This window comes from Schistocerca americana, chromosome X, assembly GCF_021461395.2.
Source record: "Schistocerca americana isolate TAMUIC-IGC-003095 chromosome X, iqSchAmer2.1, whole genome shotgun sequence".
NCBI lineage: Eukaryota > Metazoa > Arthropoda > Insecta > Orthoptera > Acrididae > Schistocerca > Schistocerca americana.
In genome coordinates this window covers 1011745196-1011767971 of record NC_060130.1, presented here as the reverse complement: position 1 = coordinate 1011767971, position 22776 = coordinate 1011745196, and the positions used below count along the sequence as shown (strand labels likewise).

General features: G+C 40.7%; 1 protein-coding gene across 2 annotated transcripts in view; it reads left to right on the top strand.

Annotated features, from left to right (window-relative positions):
- The window catches only part of LOC124555223 (F-box/LRR-repeat protein 6), a 198306-nt gene that overhangs the window by 46613 nt on the left and 128917 nt on the right, over positions 1-22776 (top strand). For both annotated transcript variants that reach the window (XM_047129076.1, XM_047129077.1), the window contains exon 5: positions 16084-16245. In XM_047129076.1, coding sequence (XP_046985032.1) covers positions 16084-16245 — 162 coding nt within the window. The remainder of the gene's footprint in view (positions 1-16083; positions 16246-22776) is intronic.

Genomic DNA, 22776 nt, shown 5'->3' with positions numbered 1-22776 from the left:
TCACCTGCACGGCGCCAAACACGCATACGCCATCATTGGCACCAAGGCAGAAGCGTCTCCATTCGTCCCTCCATTCACGCCTGTCGCGACACCACTGGAGGCGGGCTGCACGATGTTGGGGCGTGAGCGGAAGACGGCCTAACTGTGTGCGGGACCGTAGCCCAGCTTCATGGAGACGGTTGCGAATGGTCCTCGCCGATACCCCAGGAGCAACAGTGTCCCTAATTTGCTGGGAAGTGGCGGTGCGGTCCCCTACGGCACTGCGTAGGATCCTACGGTCTTGGCGTGCATCCGTGCGTCGCTGCGGTCCGGTCCCAGGTCGACGGGCACGTGCACCTTCCGCCGACCACTGGCGACAACATCGATGTACTGTGGAGACCTCACGCCCCACGTGTTGAGCAATTCGGCGGTACGTCCACCCGGCCTCCCTCATGCCCACTATACGCCCTCGCTCAAAGTCCGTCAACTGCACATACGGTTCACGTCCACGCTGTCGCGGCATGCTACCAGTGTTAAAGACTGCGATGGAGCTCCGTATGCCACGGCAAACTGGCTGACACTGACGGCGGCGGTGCACAAATGCTGCGCAGCTAGCGCCATTCGACGGCCAACACCGCGGTTCCTGGTGTGCCCGCTGTGCCGTGCGTGTGATCATTGCTTGTACAGCCCTCTCGCAGTGTCCGGAGCAAGTATGGTGGGTCTGACACACCGGTGTCAATGTGTTCTTTTTTCCATTTCCAGGAGTGTATGTTGAAGTGTGAGAAACAGCGTGCTGTAACCAGGCTTCTAATTTGAAGTTTGTCCACACATGGAGCAACCTCTCCTTCAGCATGACACCACCAGACCACACACGAGTACTACACCTATAACAATCCGATACCTCAGGTCCACTGTCGTTGATCATCCTCCATACAGCTACAACTTGGTCCCATCCAATTTTCAGCTGTTTCCAAAACTTAAATAACACCTTCAAGGACTCCACTTTGATAGTGATAGATCAGTGCAAGCAGAGGTGAGGCTGCGATCCATCAACACAGCCAAATATTGTACAGTGAGTGTATCAACAAACTGGTGTCTCGTTGAGAGAAATGTGTTCATCGCTAGGGTGACTATATTAAGAAATAAATATGTAAACATGAAGAATAAAGATGTAGAATGTTAATAAAGTTTGTTTTATTTACAAAGCTGCACATATTTTCACATTAAAAATTTGGAGACATTACTTTTCAGCACATCCTTGAATTGGGTTGCACGCACTCATCTCCGTGAAATAATGTGTTAGGAGAGGTCGCAACCATAAAAGAAAACCAAGGGAGTTGGCATAGTGGTTAGCACTCTAGACTCGTGTTTGAAAGGATGACAGTTCAAATCTAAATCTGACTATCCTGATTTAGGTTTTCTGTGATGTCCGTAAAATATGCTGTGATGGTTCATTTGAAAATGCCCGGCCGATTTTCTTCCCCATCCTCGAATCAATACAAGCTTGTGCTTCATCTGTAATGGTCTCATTGCTGGTAGGAGGGTAAACCCTGATCTTCCTTTCCCGCTTTATTTATTTTTTCTTCTTCTTCTTCAAAAGAACAAAAAGAATCATCTTTCATTAAGCCGTTTCATTTGCTCAAAAAGTTGCTTTGGCAATGAGAAAATGGAAGTATTTGAAGTGCACATTGTTGGAACATAAACCCTGTTCTCTAGATTTGGCACCCTGTGACTTCTGCCTGTTCTCACATCTACAGAAATGTTTGGCTTGAAAACATTTTGTGTACTGTGATGGGGTGTCAGGATGTATTGGAGTGGATGAATGATTATCTGCCAGTGACAGATGTGGATCCAGCAGAAGAAGGCAACCCACGGTTAGAACTGCTCCTTCTTGTTTATTATTTACAGTCATTTAGTCTTCCTGGCATTGGGTGTCGATCTCTGGGATCTCGATGCTGCCACAGTTGTCTTCGCAGCACCTTCCTCGTCAGCAGCTGTGTGGATACCGAGCACCTGCTGATGCTGCCTCAGGCCCTCTGGACATCTTGTGTAACAGCCCATAGCAGAAATCTGAAATGCAGATTCCATGAACTGAGGGCTGTTGTCAGAAACAAGGATGGAAGGGCCTTCCTCCCCTCCCTGTAGCAAATATGATGGACAGGGTGCAGACGGTCGAAATGCTGTGCCGGGGCTGACTGGTTGTGGGTGCAGATGTGGCAATTCTGAATGGTGCATTCAGTGGCAGTGTCAACCACATGCCAATACTCGAGATGCGTGCTATTGCTTTCATTGTGCACATTCCTCAACGTGCAGTGTGGAGGAGCTAAAGTTTGCAGGGGTAAAGCACGAAAGGAACTATCACCTGGCATTCAACATCATCCGTAGGCAACAAGATGACCCACTCAGCGGCATTAAGCCTGTGCCATAAGGAAAAATAGGTACACCATTCTGGGTCAGTGTTGTTAGGCAAGTGCTCTGGCCAACCCCTCTGTACATCAGACAACACCCTGCTGAGGAGCAGATCACGGGCTGTTTCAGCTGCTACTTTGCATGCCATAATCAGGAATTTGTCAAAAGTGTGTCACTGATTTGCATCCGTGGCAAAACACAGTGCCTCATGCCTATCAAATTCAGCTTCTGGACCGCACAGCAGCTGGGAAAGAGTATTAGTGCTGGAGTGCTGCATGATGGTGATAATGGATCTCATAAGTATAGTTACTTATGTACGAGGTGTGTTTTTTGAGTAAGGTCTGTTTTGTTGTAGACACTAGTAGTCCGTGCATCTACCGCAATGAGCGTGTGCATCGTGTACCGGCATCCCTCGGGAACAACTGTGCTCCATTTCAACTCTGTTGCTAACCTGTACGGTTCTGTTCTGTGTTTTCGAAATGTTTAAGGCTATCAGCTTGCCTGCCGAAGTGTACTGTGGTACTGTTATGAGTGAAAGCAAAGTGCATAAGTGGGTACAAGAATTCAAAGATGGCCGTGACAACATCCGTGATGAGGACCGCTCCGGTCGCCCTTCTTTGATTACAGACGATTTGGTGGCTTCAGTTGAAGCGAGGTTTCATGAGAATGTGCGCTTCACAATAACAGGTCTCTCAAACGATATTTCCTGATGTGTTGAGATCAGTGCTTTACAGCATTGTGTCTGAACACCTAAAGTTTAGGAAGCTGTGCTCCCATTGAGTCCCAAAACTCCTAACAGAGGACCACAAAAACCAAGTGTTGAATGGAGATACACACATGTGCCTGTAAAGGTGAAGGTCAAACAGACTCTGTCCCAGTGCAAAATCATGGCGTCGGTGTTTTGGGATAGGCACGGTATTTTGTAGGTCGACTTCATTCAACAAGGAACCTCTATTGATGCAGAAGCATACTGCCAAACCCTGAGAAAGCTACGCAGAGCGATTCAAAACAGAAGACGCGGCATGCTGACAAAGGGAATCGTCCTTCTCCGTGACAATGCGAGACCTCACACCGCAGGTCAGACCCGCGATTTATTGGACAGTTTTGGCTGGGAAGCTTTAGACCACCCACCCTACAGTCCTGATCTTGCGCCGAGCGATTACTATCTGCTCCTTCACCTCAGACAACACTTCAGTGGCAAACGTTACAATGATGACGACGATGTGAAAACAGCAGTGAACTCTTGGTTATGGGAGCAGGTGGCAAGTTTTTATGAAGAGGGTATTTTAAAATTGATTGAGAGGTATGATACGTGTTTCAACAAACTTGGCAACTATGTCAAAAAATAGAGTGAAGCATGTACTTTCTGAAAATAAATTTACTTTTTTGAAATAACCTTTCATTGTGTACTTATGTTCAAATGGACCTTACTTAAAAAAACATGCCTCGTACAACACCCATGCTTTCAGCCTCTGTGCCATTTTATCAAGAAGTTTCAGATGGGGGCCGAAAAGTGAAGTAAGGGACTTGTGATCAGTGATCAGGTGAAACTTAGCACTGTAGAGGTACACATGAAAGTCCTGCATGCCATATATAATAGCCAATGCCTCCTTCTCAATTTGTGAATAATTTCTCTGCACTACATTCAGTGTTCTAGATGCTAATGCAATGGGCCATTCTATGCCATCAGCATATTTGTGGGACAGCATGGCACCGACGCCACATTGCAGTGCATCAGTACTTTGTGAAGGAACAACTGTTGTTGTTTGAGGTTTTAGGAGCCAGTAAGTTAGTGATAGCATCCACATGATCCTGTGTGGGTGTGAGCCAATCTCTACTTAATTTGTGTCTCAAGTACTTGATACGTGGCTCAAAGAAACTACATAGTTGAGGTGACAACACAGGCCATGGACATGGATCCACTCAAACAACGTTTGTAGACTGGGCAGATGCTTCTCCCATGTGGCCCCATAACTAATAAGGCTTCTAAATAATTAGCACAGTTGGGGATCCTTGGATGAGTTGCCCAAGATATCTCTGAAACATCGCTGGTGCTCTTACAACTCCAAATGGCAACTTGTTATAATTATACTTTTTGAATGGCATATTAAGCACTAGAAACAGTTTCATCTGATCATTTACAGGCAATTGAAAGTAGGCATCAGTGAGATCTATCTTTGAAAGATAATAGCCCCAGGCAATTTAATCAAAAATTCGTGCTGCCAGAGAAGGGAATATAAATTGACATTTGCTTGAACATTAACAGTAGACTTAAAAGCACCACAAATACAAATGGTGCCTTTATGTTTCTTAACTATGGCCATGGACGTAGCCCACTGGATAGATGCTACTGGGGATATAAAACCCTCACTTTGTAACCTATCTAGTTCTGCTTTAACTTGTACGTTCATGGTGAAAGGCACTGAACAAGTTCTACAAAACTTATGCATTACCAATTTCTTTATGGATATGTTGGTCTGTAACTCTGATGGACAACCTAATGTAAGTATGGACAGCTGCTTGGTTTTAACACACAACATAAAAGTTCTATGAATGTGATGCAGTTGAAACTAGATTAACTTGATGCTGAATTTGAAAATAAAAAATGTGAAAGCGTCCAAACCAAAAATGTTACTTTCCATCGAAGAGTTGACTACAGCAAAGGTTAGTTGCTGAGCTACATTTTTATACTTAGCTTGGACAATGACCTGACACCACCATGGGATTGACTGGCCATTTATGCTGAGGAGACTCCAGCTGTGGGAAGCCAGTGCACCAGTATTGTTTGTCCTCGTTAATCAGAGACAAGGCTGCACCAACTGGAAACCTGCCATTGCCCCATTAATTTCCAGGTGCAACATGAGGCACTGCAGCCACCCTGCAGCTGGTATGGGCACCAGCAAGACAGCACATTGTGTGCTGACAGCCGATGTTGTTGAGACACACTAGCCAAGGCAGACACTCACAATGTGCCCCATTTTGCAGCAGGCAAAACAGATGATATCATGGGAAGGGAAGTGACACCATGGATGCTGTCAGCAACAGTCTGGAAACAATTTGATGGCACAAACTTTTTTGGGGTCTGTTGACAATGATGGGAAATAAAACAATGCTCATTTTGCAACATGCTGATGCCGATTGAAATGCTTCTGTTTGTGGGCATCTACTGACAGTGAGGGCAGATGGTCACTAACTACTGCTTTAACTACTGAATCCTGTGCCACCAAACTACCAGACAAACACATACTCAGTAAATTGGATGATGACATTGACTAGAAGTCATCAGTTGATCATTCCTAGTAGTTGGACTTATTTTGATGTTTATGGTTTGCTGATTAACACAGTCACCAAATTCACATTGTAGCAGCTAGGCTCAAGTTTAATCAGTGTGCTAGGCAATGTATCCAACATCTTTTGTGTGAGTTAGAATATTGGCTGTCCCTGGTTTTGCCTCTTGAGGAAGACTGGGCTACTATTCCTCCATAGACATTCAGTCACTTCATTGAAAGTGTCCCCAGAAGAGTTCAAGCTGCCATAAAAGTGAAGGGTGGACACACCCAATATTAATGTCCACCTTGACTTTAAGTTAGATTTTCTGTAACCACGACTTAATATGCACATCAACAAAAATATTGGATCACCACGATATGTTCCTGTACTGATTGGAGGGTCACCCCTGATATTGTTTGTAAACATACATACAGTTACCGTGAGCGCTACTTACAGTTAGAATGCTGCACTCAAATGAACTGCAGCACTTCAGTTGAAAGTAAAGCACTGGTAGGGATCCATTAAAGCCACCTGTGGAACAGCAGAGTGAACATCAGTCGTGCCACGAAGGACAGTTGTGACCACATTATCACGCTATGTGCGAAAGGCTCGTCAGCCAGAGAAGTGCAATAGATTCAAAGTAATGTCGTGTGGACACGGAATGGGTTCCAATCGACGGGTACTGACGAGGACTTCACTGCGCTGACCGACCACATCCAAAAGGAGCTCCTGATGATCCGTGTCTACAACTGTCGAGTCAAAGGAACTGTGGGCTGAGTGCTCCAGAACTGAATTCAGCATTCGAGGGGGCTGGAGGAGGTCACGTATTGTACCAAACTGCTAGGAGATAGTTGCACGATGTGAATCTCCATTCCCGACAACTGTGGCAAATACCACATCTTACACCAGAACACCACGGATACTGCCACAGAGCGGCAAGAAATTGTGTAAAATGGACACCCCAGGATTGGCATCAGGTGTTGTTTACAGATGAAACTGGGATGTGTTTGCACACTGATAATCATAGCCAATGGGTATGGAGACAACCTGGTAAAATTGAACACTACCTACACTGTGCCCCACATGTGTAACAAGGCGGTGGTGGAGTGATGTTCTGGGGTGCCATAACCTGGAGCATCCACACAACTCTCATGGTTGTTGAAGGCAATCTCACTGCTCTATGAGATGGGCAAATTTCTCTAACCACTGGTGAGACTATATCACCAACATTTTGGTGATAATTTCATCTTCACGGGTGATAACTCACACGTTCATTGTGCTGTTCTCACGAACACATTCCTTCGGCATGCGAGGATCGACAGAATAGAGTGACCTGCCTGTTCCCTGGATGTGAATTCAGTTAAATAAGCTGTTTTTGGACATTTGCAATGACCACGTACTTTGCACGACTTCCGCAGAATCCTTATTGAAGAGTGGGGACAATTTGGACCGGGACTGCTTTGTTGACTCATTGCTGATATGCCACAATAGATTCGAGCCTGTATCCAAACGAGGAGACATTTCACCATGTAATGTGCCCTATGGTAATTTCTGTTATCCTCCAGTATGTGAAGCACAATTAAACTATCACAGCTAGTATAACGTAAATTATGTTTCACAATAACCGAGCACCAACTCAGTATGGGAAGCAATGGTGGAGCATGAGCTGTTCGAGATCTACATTTACATACCTACTACACAAGCCACTATATGGTGCATGGTGGAGGGTTCCTTGTACCATTACTAGTTATTTCCTTACCTGTTACACTTGCAAATAAAGTGATGGAAAAATGACTGTCTACATGCCTCTGTATGAGCCCCAATTTATCTTCATGGTCCTTATGTGAAATGGTGACAATAGAATCATTCTGCAGTCAGATTCAAGTGCCGGTTCCTGAGTTTCCTCTATAGTGTTCTGCAAAAAGAACATTGTCTCCCCTACAGGGATTCCCACATGAGTTCATGAAGCATCTCTGTAAAACTCGCGAGTTGATTGAGCCTACTTGTGGGGCACTATGTTAAACGCTTTCCAGAAATCTAGAAAGGTGGAATCTACAATGAAGCAGTCTATTGTAAATGGTACATATAATGTTTTGTAGTAGATTCTACAACTGATTCTGAAACTCCACAAGTAAATCAAATGTCCATGCAGGGGACTGATGGTGTAAAATATATCACATTTCCTCTAAGATATGCTCAGCATGTGACAAAATAAATGACCCCACAGATAAGAGCCAGTAAAAACTGAGTCATATGAGCATTATTTTTTAGGGTCAGGAAACAAGGTACACTTCAAGGTAAATGTCAGCAAATCATTAACATGTTATTATGCTTTCTTCAACCCATCCCACCCCCTGAAACAGAAACAAAAATATGATGAGAAGCAGAAGTAGTGTAACACTGATACATTAAACGATAAATGTGTGGTTGTTATGAATATTTAAGTGATTTTTTTTTAGTTCACTGCATTGATGAATCTTTATACGATTATCACCTGCTTGGTGGGTGAAATATGAATCATCAAAGAAAACAGTGCATCACCATCCTTTAATCCAGTTGTGAAATTTGGTGTATGTCAAATAATACCATGAACTGAATAGTTCAAAAATCACTGTACTGGTATTCCAGATTTGTTCAAATTACAATGAATACATCTTGTTAAGACTTGTTAATTTATTGAATATCCAGTAGAATGTGGTACATCTCTGAATATGACAGCCTTGTCTACTACTGCTGATCAGTATAATAATTCTTCTGCACCATTTGATAAACCTAGTGTGGCATCAAATTGCATGTATCTAATTATACATCCATTGTTTCACAGTGCTGATTACCCAGCCAGTCTAAGCATGTGCACATCAAGTCAGCCATCTAACTTATACAGAATGATGTCCCATTCTGATAATTCCAAGTGTTCCATTCCTATCATTCCCATACTGGTGTGGCAAATGACCTGACAGTTTTTTGATGTAATTTAGTGATAAGTGTACATAAAAATCACAAATATTTTGTTTTGTTTTATGTTTTTGATTCCTAATCTCAATTCTGTAAAGTATATTTATAGTGGCTTATGCCATAGAACCGGAGAAAATAAATGAGTAAACATGAACATAATTTTGTTCCTTGGTTACTGACAACAACTAATACATGTATGGGGTGTTTTTGAAAAAAGTTCAGTATTTTGAGGCGTGACAAAAATAATTGAGCTGGAAGAAAAAGTCTTCTTATACACTATCTGTGCCATTGGGTAAACCATATATTCATCCTAGATCAAGCTAAATGCCAAGCACCTCATTGCCAGGGTTGGGTACAGGTTTGATGAACTCAGAGTTCTTGGGCTGGGGCTGGTGACTGCCAGTAGTCCTCTGTGGGAGTACTTCAGCAAACACTGTCCAGTGTAGCATGGGGACATCATGTGACACAGTAAATGAGCATCTGAGCTTAACTTCTCCAATTGCAAAAATGATGGGAATCTCTATATAAATATCTTCAATCTCAAGGTATGCTATGTATTGATGAAGTGGATGGCTGTTGAGCAAATCATTCCTTCGCAGGCAATGTCTGAGGTACCTGCTAATCTTAACTGTAGAATGCTTTGTTAGCATTCCTGGGCTCTATCTGAGGTGATATCTTTATTTTCTAGCTCTTTATGGGATTTTCATGGATCCTACAATAGCATATAAAATTTTTGGTGGGGCCACTGAATGATATTAACACTTGAATCAACAAGAGAAGTTGAGAACATGAACCAACTAAAATAAAACAAGATAATAGTAACAGTACACATATCAACTTCCAGAATATGTTTTTAATAATAAAGAGAGAAGTGTCACTTGTCCAAATTTGTAAACTTGCTAGGGGTTAGGAGGAACCATGGAGACAGTGAAACATTTTTGAAATGTAACATTGCAAGCAGAAACTGCTGCTTCATATAGAACTACAGTACTACAGAATGCAAAACAACTTGGTGAGTAGCAGTGACAGAGCTGCACTAAACTCTAGATTTTAACAAAGTGGTTGTGATTTGCAGGATCATAAAGACTTAGACACTAGTGAACTTACATGTATATTTTGGCAAATCGCCTCCTGACGTGTAGCTGAAGATACTTGCGGTATCACTGTCACCTCCACCCTCTCCTGTTATGCGCAAATTTCTCTCTGATTTAATCTTCATGGTATTTCTTGTGAGATATATGAGGTGTGATCAAAAGGTAATGGGAATTTTTGTTTTTGTTAAAGAATATTTATTTATTTATTAATCAACATCAACTTTGTCCCTTTTTAAGGGATCACTCTCAGATATAATACACTTGTGCCAGCACTTTTTCCAATCTTGGACTCACTTCTGCAACTCACTTTCCATAATGGTGTTCAGATCCTTCAGTGATTCTATTTTTATCCCATGAATGGTGTCAGAACGACGCCCTTTCGTGGTTCTCTTCAGCCTTGGGAGTAGAAAGAGGTCACAGAAGTCCATTTCTGGTGAATACAGTGTCTGAGGAAATATAATGGTTTTGTGTTCTTTGCCAACAAATCATGAACAAGCATTAAGATGTGAGCGGGAGCATTATCGTGGTGCAATTTCCACAAGTCGTTTTGCCACAATTCTGGTCGTTTTTGACAGATTGCTTCGTGCAAATAGCGCATAACTTCCAGGTAGTGTTCCTTATTGACCATATGACCATAATGCAGGAACTCATGATGTACTATCCTATTGTAACCAGACAAACCAGTGAGAAGAATCTTCACATGTGATCAAACTTGTCGAATTTTTTTTTGCTCTTGGCAGTTTCCATTGAGACGATTGGGCCTTGATTTCAGTGTCATACCCACGTTTCATCATCTGCTGTAACCTTCTTTAAAAGTTCTCGACCATTGTCGACTTCATTGAACAATTCATGAACGATGTCTACATGACATTGTTTTTAGTCAAAATTCAACAGTTTTGGAACAAACGTTGCTGCTACACATTCATGCCAAAAACATCCAAAAAAGTTGCTTGGCATGGGTCAGTGAATATGCCGGCATCACATGCAACCTCTCTGATTGTGATTCCAGAACTATTTTCCTTACCTCTTCCATATTGTCATCAGTAATTGATATGCTAGGGCATCCAGGGCAGTCATCGTCTTCAACATCATCTTGACGCTCATTGAAATGTTTAAACCACTTGTAAACTTTTGTCATACTCACAGTAGATTTTCCAAAAGCCACAGTCAACATTTCAAATGTGTTGCTGCACTTTATTCCATCTTCAGCCAAAATTTAATGCAAATTCTTTGATGCCTTTTTTTCAAAAGTAGAAATTTACCAAGCACTCGAAAATGTATATAAGCTTTTAAACTGTCAACAATAAACTAAATATTCAAAACAGCTGAAAATGCGGGCAGATGTCAGGAACATGTGTATCAACAGGATAAAAAATTTCGAAAATCAGACGTATAAAGCCTGCGAAATTAAAAAATTCCCATTACTTTTTGATCACACCTCCTGTGTAGAAGGAAGCAATATATTCATTGTCTTTTCTAGGAACATAATTTTTCAGAATTTAAATCGTAAACCACAAGGAAGAATGGGAGATTGATAATGTACAAAATATTGTCAAAAAGTTCAATAGTGAACCCCAAAGTACAGCAGCATTTGTGTTGACTTTTAACATGCCTGTTCTTTCCAAATATATCAGAGAGTGCTAAGCCCCTTGGAAGTCTGGCTCCACATATCGAACCCTCTGAGGTGTTCTAAATGCAAATGTTTCAAACACAATGCACTGGTATGTGTAAGAGCATAGGAGCTTGCAGAAATGAAGACAAAGTTGCCAATGAACCTAATACCCTATGTAAATTGCCACCATTGTATGCTAATTGTGGTGAGAGCCATACTCTGTGGAGTAATGATGGTTCCATTTACTTGGAGCAAAGACACAGAAAACACGAGGGACCAAGTCAGTGAAGCAAAAATTACACAAAACACAACAGTTGCCCAACTTCGCAAGAACAACTGCTGCAACATTGAAAACACTAGTACAGAAAGTTAGCATCTTGACACAGACTGAGGCAAATGAAAGTGAAGTAATTTGCACAATTGAATCTAGAACCATCAGACCAATCACCATTACTTTAATCTGAAAGATCTGATGATATTTATAGAAACACCATGGGCTGTGAAGTCTGAGGGTACCACCAAACTTCTCATACAGTCTTACAGGATACATGTGGAGAAACTGGCATAGGGAAGACCTTTGAACTTATCTTTGCTAGAGAGCCGCTTTGAACTCACTGATGCACATGTGCTAAGGGGCTATACCCTCCCACATCAAGGATGACCTTGTTGTAGGGCCAAAGAAAATATGGTTGTATTTGTAAACAACATACACAGTTTCTTTATTTCTTCCTGGCTGTTGATCTCTAAGAAATTGTTGTTGAAATATATGTGAGGATAACTAAATGCTCACTATACTTACCACTGCAAGTAGTATTAGACTATGAGACTCTCATTCGCCTGGTAAAAACTTCCCTGGCCTCTTGTCCTACTTATACACTAATGCACTTGCCATGTTAAGGAGCTCATCCTCTACCTACCCCACGGGTCAAGTAGAGAGCCCCATGAAGTCCCAGGAACCATATACCCTCACATTAGCAACCTCACATATACCCGCACTGGTACTGGTCATACAATTTCAAAACATTTTTCTGTTTAGTTTTCCCTGAATGAATGTTGCAATTTCTTTTGAATTAATCTGTATTATTAACAAAAACTCCCATGCTGTAGTCTTCAAAAAGAGATAGCAGAGGTAGAATTTTCAGATGCTTGAGTATTGACGAGCACCAGGTTTGCAAACGGATACTACAATCATTCCATCTACTGTTCCTTTCTGGGATAAGAATGTTGTTTGTGAATGCACAGAGTTGTCCCAAAAATATGATACCATAGGATATAATGGAGTGAAAGTATGTGAAGTAAAGAAGCTTTCACATGTCAGTGGCAGAGAACCTGGGCATCCTGTTTGTACCGTGGTTACCTTAAATTGCGTAAGGCAAATGCTGGTTGCTTGGAAAAGGGTGTGACCATTTCCTTTTTCCACCTTTCCAAAACCAAGCTTTTGCTCCACCTCTACTGGTCTCACCAGTGACAGGATGATACCATAATCTTCTTTTCACCATGTTCCTAGGTCAAATGAAAAGTGTCACTCTGGAATCTGTCAGATGTGCAGCTCTGGTATAGTACAAATATCAACCAGCCAAAGAAAATGCCACAGCCCTTCAGGCTGTGAGTGCCAAAGCTAAATAAGCAATCAGAGGAGGTAAAGAAACACAGAGGGAAGTGTTCATGTGCTCTGTCAGATACTCTATTTGTTCCACAGAAATATGAAAATCTACCAGGATGATTTTTGGTTCGCCAAATCAGTCACCTGTAACAGCTGTGCAGAGGTACCAGTGTCTTCAAACAACACCTGGAGACATCACCCACACAGCGGTAAACCATTTTGTCATGGCTATTGCCACTGCCAGCCAGGATCGAGCATTCCACCACTGCCATGCAACAATGGAGAGGGTTACATTAGACTTCTGACCCAATAATTCTTAGTCATGAAACTGCCCCTTCTCTGTGTAAGAGCAGGGTTTGGTACTTATATAAGGCTGATGGCACTATACTGAGTCACTACAAAATTCAAAATAGGACACTGTGACACCTGAAAACCAAATCAAAGAAAACCCTCTTAGAATTTTTTAATTCAGTGTGATGTACTGGACAATTTTCTTGCTCATGAAGGAAGAATATTTTGGTTATTGGCATATCAAACTGTTGCCCTTGTCTGGAACTAATTTTCACATATTGTCTGCAAAAACAAGGCCTCTTGGGTTCTTCATAAAGTATAGCCTTGTGGCAATAGGTGTGGATCAAATACCAACTGAAACTGGCACCTGCCCTTGTTACTGAGGAGCCTGGGAATAATTTTAGATTTATTAAGGCATAAGAGAACAACTGTGTAGGAGTCTTCACAGAAGCTTCTAAGCATGAGGACTCTCTTAGCTGCCCTGTGGTTTTCCTGGTTGTTTCTTCAATATCCATATGCCAAATGAATTTATAGTACTGTATTTGGTGCAGAATTACAAATAATCTTCAGGACACCAGATCAATGAGATGTACTCTGGCTGTAAAACTCCCTGTATGCTGTAACTTCTCAAGTTGCCTGTAGTGTGTCTAAGAGACAAAGTAATCATGGACATCCCAGTAAGTTACAAGTGCTACTCTCAGCCACCATCACCTGGCACAGAAGCACAATGTTCTGAAGACCCTAGCGTATTGTGTGAAAGCTGGCTCAGACACCATAAATCTTCATCAAGAATTGATTTACCTGTAAAACATATTGTGCGAAAGGGGTACAATCACTGCCAGGTTTTGCAACCTGTATCAGGTGAGACAAACAAGCAAAATGCCTCCATAGGAGTTGCATTTTTGCCATATTCTGGCTCAGTGACAGGGAAAATTAGCCAGCCCGTAAAGAGAGAGAACATGATTTCAGTCTTCAAGCTCTGAGGAAAGAAATGGCAGTTAATGACACCTGCGAAGGATGATAAAAGTCTCTCAGCACATGATGTATGTGTGGTACCTTGTGAGTATGACTACTATTACACTGAGCAAATTTAATATGCATTGTAAAGCAACATTGGACAGAACATCAGACTTTTTATACATATGTTATCCCAGGAAATCAGCCAGTGAAGAACATGGTTTAGAAAATAGATACTGAGTTACATTCAGTGACTTGTCTCTCATTATGATGAGAACTGTTACTGGGATATCATAATAAAAGAAGTTATTGAAATTAAAATTTCAAGAAATAACCTAAGTAAAGACGTGTAGTATCAGCAGGTAGAGGGTGCAGGAGGAGATAATTCTTTATCAATGAGACTATAGTCTTCAAAGTACTGTCAAAACAATTGTTTGCAGTGATGTTAAAAGAAAGATGGAAGATTTCTGAATGTAACTTCCTGCTGACAACAAATATGATTGTATTTCAAAGAGAAACAGCGAATTCATAATACTTCACAGAGTAAACCATCCAGACATCTGAACTCAAGCAAAGGAAAGATACCAGCTGTGGTTAGGTGTTGATGTTCACCAATAGGTGGTTTTGCTTGCACAATTAAAAGTGTTGAAACAGGATGGAAGTGCCTTTAGCTGTGTATATTGCAGAAGTATATTATAGAACAACAGTGAGCAGTTATAAGTAGGAGAGAGGTAACTACAAAGTTGAATCTGTGAAGGCAGGCCAGGAGCTGTGCATAGATATCTAAATTAGATGTAACACTGCCTTTGAAAAATGAAAGTTCCAGTTTCGAGCTCCAATTCAGCTCGTAGTTTTAATCTGTCACAAGTTTCACAACAGTGATGATGATGTTTGGTTTGTGGGGTCCTCAATTGCGCAGTGATCAGCGCCCATACAAAGTCCCACTTTTTTTCCACAGTCCAATGTAGCCACTATTACGAATGACGATGATGATGAAACGATGTGGACAACACAAACACCCAGTCCCCAGGCAGAGAGGATCCCCAACCGGCCGGGAATCGGACCTGGGACCCGTGATCCAGAGGCAGCAATGCTAGTCACTAGACCATGAGCTGCAGACTTTCACAACAGTGCACACTATGTTGCTGAATGAAAGATTCCATCTGGAAACAACCTTCAGGTTATAGCTAAGCCATTTCACTGTAGTATCCTTTCTTCCGTGACTGCTGTGCTGTAGGGTATGCAGGAGACTTCTACAAAGTTTGGACCATAGGAGAGAGGTATTGCCAGAATTATAACTATGAGGGTAGACTGTGAGTCACACCTGGGTGAGTTGTGTCCATAAAAGGCGAAGTTATGGGTTCAAGTCCTGGTACAGCACACAGTTTTAATCTGCCAGGAATATGCTTAAAGTTTACGCAACTGTAATTGGTACAGAAATGAATGGAACTGACGATCTCTTGTATTTGTGATGAGTAATTAGCATTGCTACTTGGTGCCCCGATTGTGATTTGAGTGTTACATGAGTTTTCCAAATTATTTCTGATGAGTTGTACTGGTAGTTTTCCAACTTTAGCTTTTTATTATGAATAATTTTCCATGATAACATGTGACAGTCTTACTGTGAGGGAATAAAATAACAGAACAACATAAAAGAATATATTTGAAATTGTTTATTTTGTAATCAAAATGAAAACTAATTAACTATTATAAACTATTGTCATTCAGTTTATGTCTAATTTCAATAGACAGTTTTAGCAAAAAATGAATAATGGGTCAGTGTCAGATACTGAAATGATTTTCACTCATCTTAGACAATGCAGATACAAATAGCATCTGGGAATATAGGCTCAGAGATAATATTTCCATGTGATCTGATGTAACTAATATTTTTCTTTAATCTTTTATTTCAGACATCATGCCCTAATCTAGAACTGCTGGATATTTCCTTTCTTCAGATGCATTCTACTGCACTGATAAACCTGGAAAAATTTCAGAGCGGATGCCAGAAACTGAAAGTTTTGAGAGTTACAAACAGCAATATAGCTTTAAGCCCAGTGCCACTTAACATACAAGTAAGGTTTATATCATTACAATACCTCTTAAAGTATATTAAAATTGGTTTCATTCCCATTAGCAGTTACCTGTGTAGTAATACTGTTAACACTGCTGAACTACTCAGTTCCATTTGGTGACATATTTGCGACTCACATAACTTTCTATAAAAACACTATTCCTGTATGTCATCATTGCTCTGTCCGCCCCAGTAGCTGAGTGGTCAGCGTGACGGATTGCCGTCCTCTGGGCCCGGGTTCGATTCCCGGCTGGGTCGGAGATTTTCTCTGCTCAGGGACTGGGTGTTGTGTTGTGTTCATCATCATTTCATCCCCATCCGGCGTGCAGGTCGCCCAATGTGGCGCCGAATGTAATAAGACCTGCGATATGGCGGCCGGACCTGCCCCGCGAGGGGCCTCCCGGCCAATGACGCCAAACGCTCATTTCCATTTTCCATCATTGCTCTGAAGTCTATCGTCCCAATTTTTTTTGCTTCATTCTGCAGGTTTTGTTTTTATTTCCTTTCCAAGTTTTCCTTATTGCTGTTGTCATTTGCTGCCATTTTCATCTACTCATTTTTATTTTTATTTATTTATTTTATTTCTTTATTTAATTTTTTTTTTACAATTACTGTTGTGATATTTCCTTTTGTATCAGTATCTCTCTGTTTTTCTTATTTCATAGTTCATGTTCACTATTACTGAAAGTCATTCTCCCTGCACACTATTCCCAAGTACAGCAGGAAACGGAGAAAACAGTAGTGGTCCTCAAGTAGTCTCTGTCACACATTGTAAGATCATTCCTGAAGTGTTGCTATAGATGTAAATAATTGTTCCATTATAGGAGAACTATTAATATTTTCCAATCCTGTTTTTGCCATTTTAGTTATGCATGATATAATTATTAATTACTGAGTCTTTTTTTTTTTGCCCCATTACAACAGTTTCTTCTTATTTCACATATTCATTTGTGCATTAATGTCTCTTCGTGTTTTACTCATCAGCTAGCCTTCATTATATTGCGCAGATTTCTACAATACATTACATACTTTTCCTTTACGCCATACCTCTCAATTGTTTTCAGTAATAATAATAATAATAATAATAATAATCACACATCTGCTATACATGGATGATCCAAAACTACTGGCAGCAACAAATCAACAACTCAACCAATTACTAAAGATAACAGAAGTATTCAGCAATAATATAAATATGGCTTTTGGAACAGACAAATGTAAGAAAAATAGCATAGTCAAGGGAAAACACACTAAACAAGAAGATTACATATTGGATAACCACAGCGACTGCATAGAAGCGATGGAAAAAACAGATGCCTATAAATATCGAGGATACAGACAAAAAATAGGAATAGATAATACAAATATTAAAGAAGAACTAAAAGAAAAATATAGACAAAGACTAACAAAAATACTGAAAACAGAATTGACAGCAAGAAACAAGACAAAAGCTATAAATACTTATGCCATACCAATATTGACCTACTCATTTGGAGTAGTGAAATGGAGTAACACAGACCTAGAAGCACTCAATACACTTACACGATCACAATGCCACAAATATAGAATACATCACATACATTCAGCAACTGAAAGATTCACATTAAGCAGAAAGGAAGCAGGAAGGGGATTTATCAACATAAAAAAACCTACATTATGGATAGGTAGACAATTTAAGAAAATTCTTTATACAACGAGCAGAAACTAGCAAAATACACAAAGCAATCACTCATATAAATACATCGGCTACACCACTGCAATTTCATAACCACTTCTACAACCCTTTAGATCACATAACATCAACAGATACGAAGAAAGTAAATTGGAAAAAGAAAACACTACATGGCAAGCACCCGTATCATCTAACACAGCCACACATCGATCAAGACGCATCCAACACATGGCTAAGAAAAGGCAATATATACAGTGAGACAGAAGGATTCATGATTGCAATACAGGATCAAACAATAAACACCAGATACTACAGCAAGCATATTATTAAAGATCCCAATACCACAACAGATAAATACAGACTTTGCAAACAACAAATACAAACAGTAGATCACATCACAAGCAGATGTACAATACTAGCAAATACAGAATACCCCAGAAGACATGACAATGTAGCAAAAATAATACATCAACAGCTTGCCTTACAACATAAACTTATAAAACAACATGTTCCCACATACAAGTATGCACCACAAAATGTACTGGAGAATGATGAATACAAATTATACTGGAACAGAACCATTATAACAGATAAAACAACACCACATAACAAACCTGACGTCATACTCACCAATAAAAAGAAGAAATTAACACAACTAATCGAAATATCCATACCCAATACAACAAATATACAAAAGAAAACAGGAGAAAAAATTGAAAAATACATCCAACTGGCTGAGGAAGTCAAGGACATGTGGCATCAGGATAAAGTTGACATTATACCAATTATACTATCAACTACAGGAGTCATACCACACAATATCCACCAGTACATCAATGCAATACAGCTACATCCAAACTTATATATACAACTACAGAAATCTGTAATTATTGACACTTGTTCAATTACCCGAAAGTTCCTAAATGCAATGTAACATATACCGTACAGTTAAAAGGAAGTCACGCTTGATCAAGGTCCGCGTCACCTTCCATTTTTAACCAGACATAACGTCTGAGACAAGAAAGAAATAATAATAATAATTTCCTATGGCTCAATGACCTGGTGCAAGTCTTCTATTGGACACCATTTTGGTGACGTGTGTGTTTCTAGCCTACCCTAGTTGTCCAACTGGCGAAAGGGGACATAAAGTTCAATGTGGAATCTGAATCACATCTTGTTTCTATCTAATTTGTACATCACTGCAAAGTGAATTCTGGTCTGAAAGATAGACCTTTCATAGCTGCAAATTGATTAATTCTACCTTGTGATTAAAATAAACTGGTAGGGCATTAATATGGAACTGAAGCAACAGTACATCTGTCATAATTTCTCCCAGTACAAATGGTGAGCAGTCCCTCCACGTTACTTAAACAGCCTAATGAAACTTTATGCATTCTGTATCTTAAACAGGAACCAAACTAAGTGTATGCTGAACCATGAAATCCATAAAAATATAACTTCTGTAAGAAAATGGTTTGATTGGCCTAGTGAAGTTCCTTCAGCAAGCTACAAAATACCTCAACTGGTGACAGTGTATCATTACAGAAATTTGGTACGTGCTCTGTGAATGGTGTAAATGTCACATGGTACAATACTTGTAGCTTCTGTATGTCTTTTTCCCACCCAGCACCATATATGAACACCATTCTTGAAAATTACAGTGATGTTTGTTTCTTGTCTTTTGAATGACAATCTGCAGTATTATTTGGGTTCAGATGTACAGGCAAAATTTAAAACCATCCAAATTTTCTTAGAGATTCAATGACTGTTAATATGCCGTTCTCCCCCTTCCCCCCCCCCCCCCCCCCCCTCCCTTCCTTCTCTCTCTCTCTCTCTCTCTCTCTGGCCATAAATGTTATTGTGTTGTGGGCAAGAAGGTCCCACCAGCACCAATTAAGTAGCTAGAATAAATGAACTTTATTTACACTCATAAACTGAATAGAACAATACAGTCATTCAGACTTGAAGCTTCAATATTTGGTTCTAATCCCCCAATAGTCACTGACATTGCACTGGGAAAGTTCTTAGTAGGGTGACATCAGTGTGGCCATATTGATGGAGAGCAGTAGGGCATGAGGAGAGAGGTCCTGCGGAGATGGAAGTGCATGCTCGGATGGAGGTAGCATGGCTGGGGTTGTGGGTGTGAAGGTGTCAGGTTCAGTGTGGAAAAATTGAGACGAGACGTGGAGTGAGGATTCTGATGTAGCTCGGAGCGAAGACACAGGTGATTGGTACGGAGAACTCAGATAAGGTACAGAGTGAAGATTCAGACACAGCTTGGAGCGAATGACTGCAATGGGTCGAAGGGAACTCCAGTTGAGGGACTGGCAAAATGTGGTTGAAACTTGGTCTGGAGCAACTCTAAGTGCAAAACTGGCACTGACTGGTTAGGCAGCATCCTTTGTAGCCACATGGCAGAAGAATATTGGCACGGTGATCGATGGGCATATGACCTGTGGAAAAAGAATGTGCCTGCGATGGCAGCGAAGCTGGTGCCACATGTTACCATGGTGGTTGTGACGACAGTGCGGTATGCTTATGTTGTCATCTTACTGTTTTCTTGCATCTCCCATAATGGTGTCACTAGTGCCAGAAAAGCAGCAGCCTGCAGTACACACGTGTATTGTGTGTAGGTAGATCCCCGGCAGATACAATAAATGTTATATCAGTTAATGCCAGTATCACAGAATACTTTGTTAGTACTGTCCTCTGTAAACCCACAATCTAACAAATGACTTATTGCTGAAAAATATAAGGCTGTACAGGACAGTGAGCCAAGTGAATCAGTTCTGGCACTATGCGTACAGTGCATTGACACGAAATGAGTGCCCTTCTTTGCACTTTTTCGATGTCCTCCGTCAATCCTACCCGGTAAGGATCCCACACCGCGCAGCAATATTCCAGCAGAGGACGGACAAGTGTAGTATAGGCTGTCTCTTAGTGGGTCTGTCGCATCTTGTAAGTGTTCTGCCAACAAAGCACAGTCTTTGTTTCGCCTTCCCCACAATATTATCTATGTGGTCTTTCCAATTTAAGTTGCTCGTAATTGTAATTCCTAGGTATTTAGTCGAATTGACAGCCCTTAGATTTGTGTGATTTATCGTATACCCAAAATTTATCAGATTTCTTTTAGTACCCGTGTGAATGACCTCACACTTTTCTTTGTTTAGTGCTAATTGCCACTTTTCGCACCATACAGAAATTCTCTCTAGATCATTTTGTAATTGGAATTCATTGTCTGATGATTTTACTAGATGGTAAATTACAGCGTCATCTGCAAACAATCTAAGGGGGCTGCTCAGATTATCACCTAGATCATTTATGTAAATCGGGAACAGCAGAGGGCCTATGACACTACCTTGCAGAACGACAGATATCACTTCTATTCTACTTGATGGTTTGCTGTTTACCACTATGAACTGTGACCTCTCTGAGAGGAAATCACGAATCCAGTCACACAACTGAGATGATACTCCATATGCACACAATTTGATTAATAGTCGCTTGTGAGGAACAGTATCAAAAGCCTTTGGAAATCTAGGAATAGGGAATCAATCTGAGATCCCTTGTCAACAGCACTCATTTCTTCATGGGAATAAAGAGCTAGCTGTGTTGCACATGAATGATATTTTCAGAATCCATGTTGGTTATGAATCAGTAAGTTATTTTCTTCAAGGTAATTCATAATGTTCGAGTACAGTATATGCTCCAAAATCCTACTGCTAATTGAGGTCAGTGATATGAGTCTGTAATTCAAAGGGTTACTCCTAGTTCCTTTCTTGAATATTGGTGTGACCTGTGCTACTTTCCAATCTTTAGGAACAGACCCTTCGTCAAGTGAGCGGTTGTGTAGGATTACTAAGAAAGCCGCTATTGTGTCTGCATACTCTGAAAGGAACCTGATTGGTATACCATCTGGACTGGAAGACATGCCTTTCTTAAGTGATTTGAGTGGGATCACAATACCTAAGATATCTACTTTTATGTCACTCATGCTAACAGCTGTTCTGGTTTTGAATTCTGGAATATTTACTTCTCTTCTTTCATGAAGGAATTACGGAAAAGTGTATTTAGTAACTCCGCTTTAGTGGCACCATCATTGGTAACATTTCCATCGGTATCGCGCAGTGATGGTATTGACTGTTTTTTGCCACTGGTGTACTTTACATACGACCAGACTCTCTTTGGGTTTTCTACCATGTTTTGAGACAGTATTTCATTGTGCAAACTATTAAAAGCATCTTGCATTGACGTCCACACTAAATTTCGAGCTTCCGTAAAACTAGCCAGTCTTGGGAATTTTACGTTCTTCAGAATTTGGCATGCTTTTTTCGTTGCTTCTGCAACAGTGTTCTGACATGTTTTGTGTACCATGGTGGATCAGTCTCTTATTAACTTACCCGGTATGAATCTATCTATTTCTGTCGATACAGTATACACTTACATAATTAGCTTGGAAGGAATGGAAACTCTCTCTTAGGAAGGCATCAAGCGAATTTTTATCAGCTGTTTTAAATAGATATATTTTGCATTTATTTTTAGTGGTTTTGGTTGATATGGTTTTGAGCCTCGCTACAATGACCTTGTGTTCACTAATCCCTGTATCCGTCATGACGCTCTCTATTATATCAGGATTATTTGTGGCTAAGAGGTCAAGTGTGTTTTCGCAACCATTTACAATTCATGTGGGCTCATGAACTAACTGTTCAAAGTAATTCTCGGAGAAAGCATTTAGTACAATTTCGGAAGATGTTTTCTGTCTACGGCCAGCTTTGAACATGTATTTTCTTCAACAAATCGAGGGTAGATTGAAGTCTCCACCAATTATAACTGTATGAGTGGTGTACTTATTTGTAATGA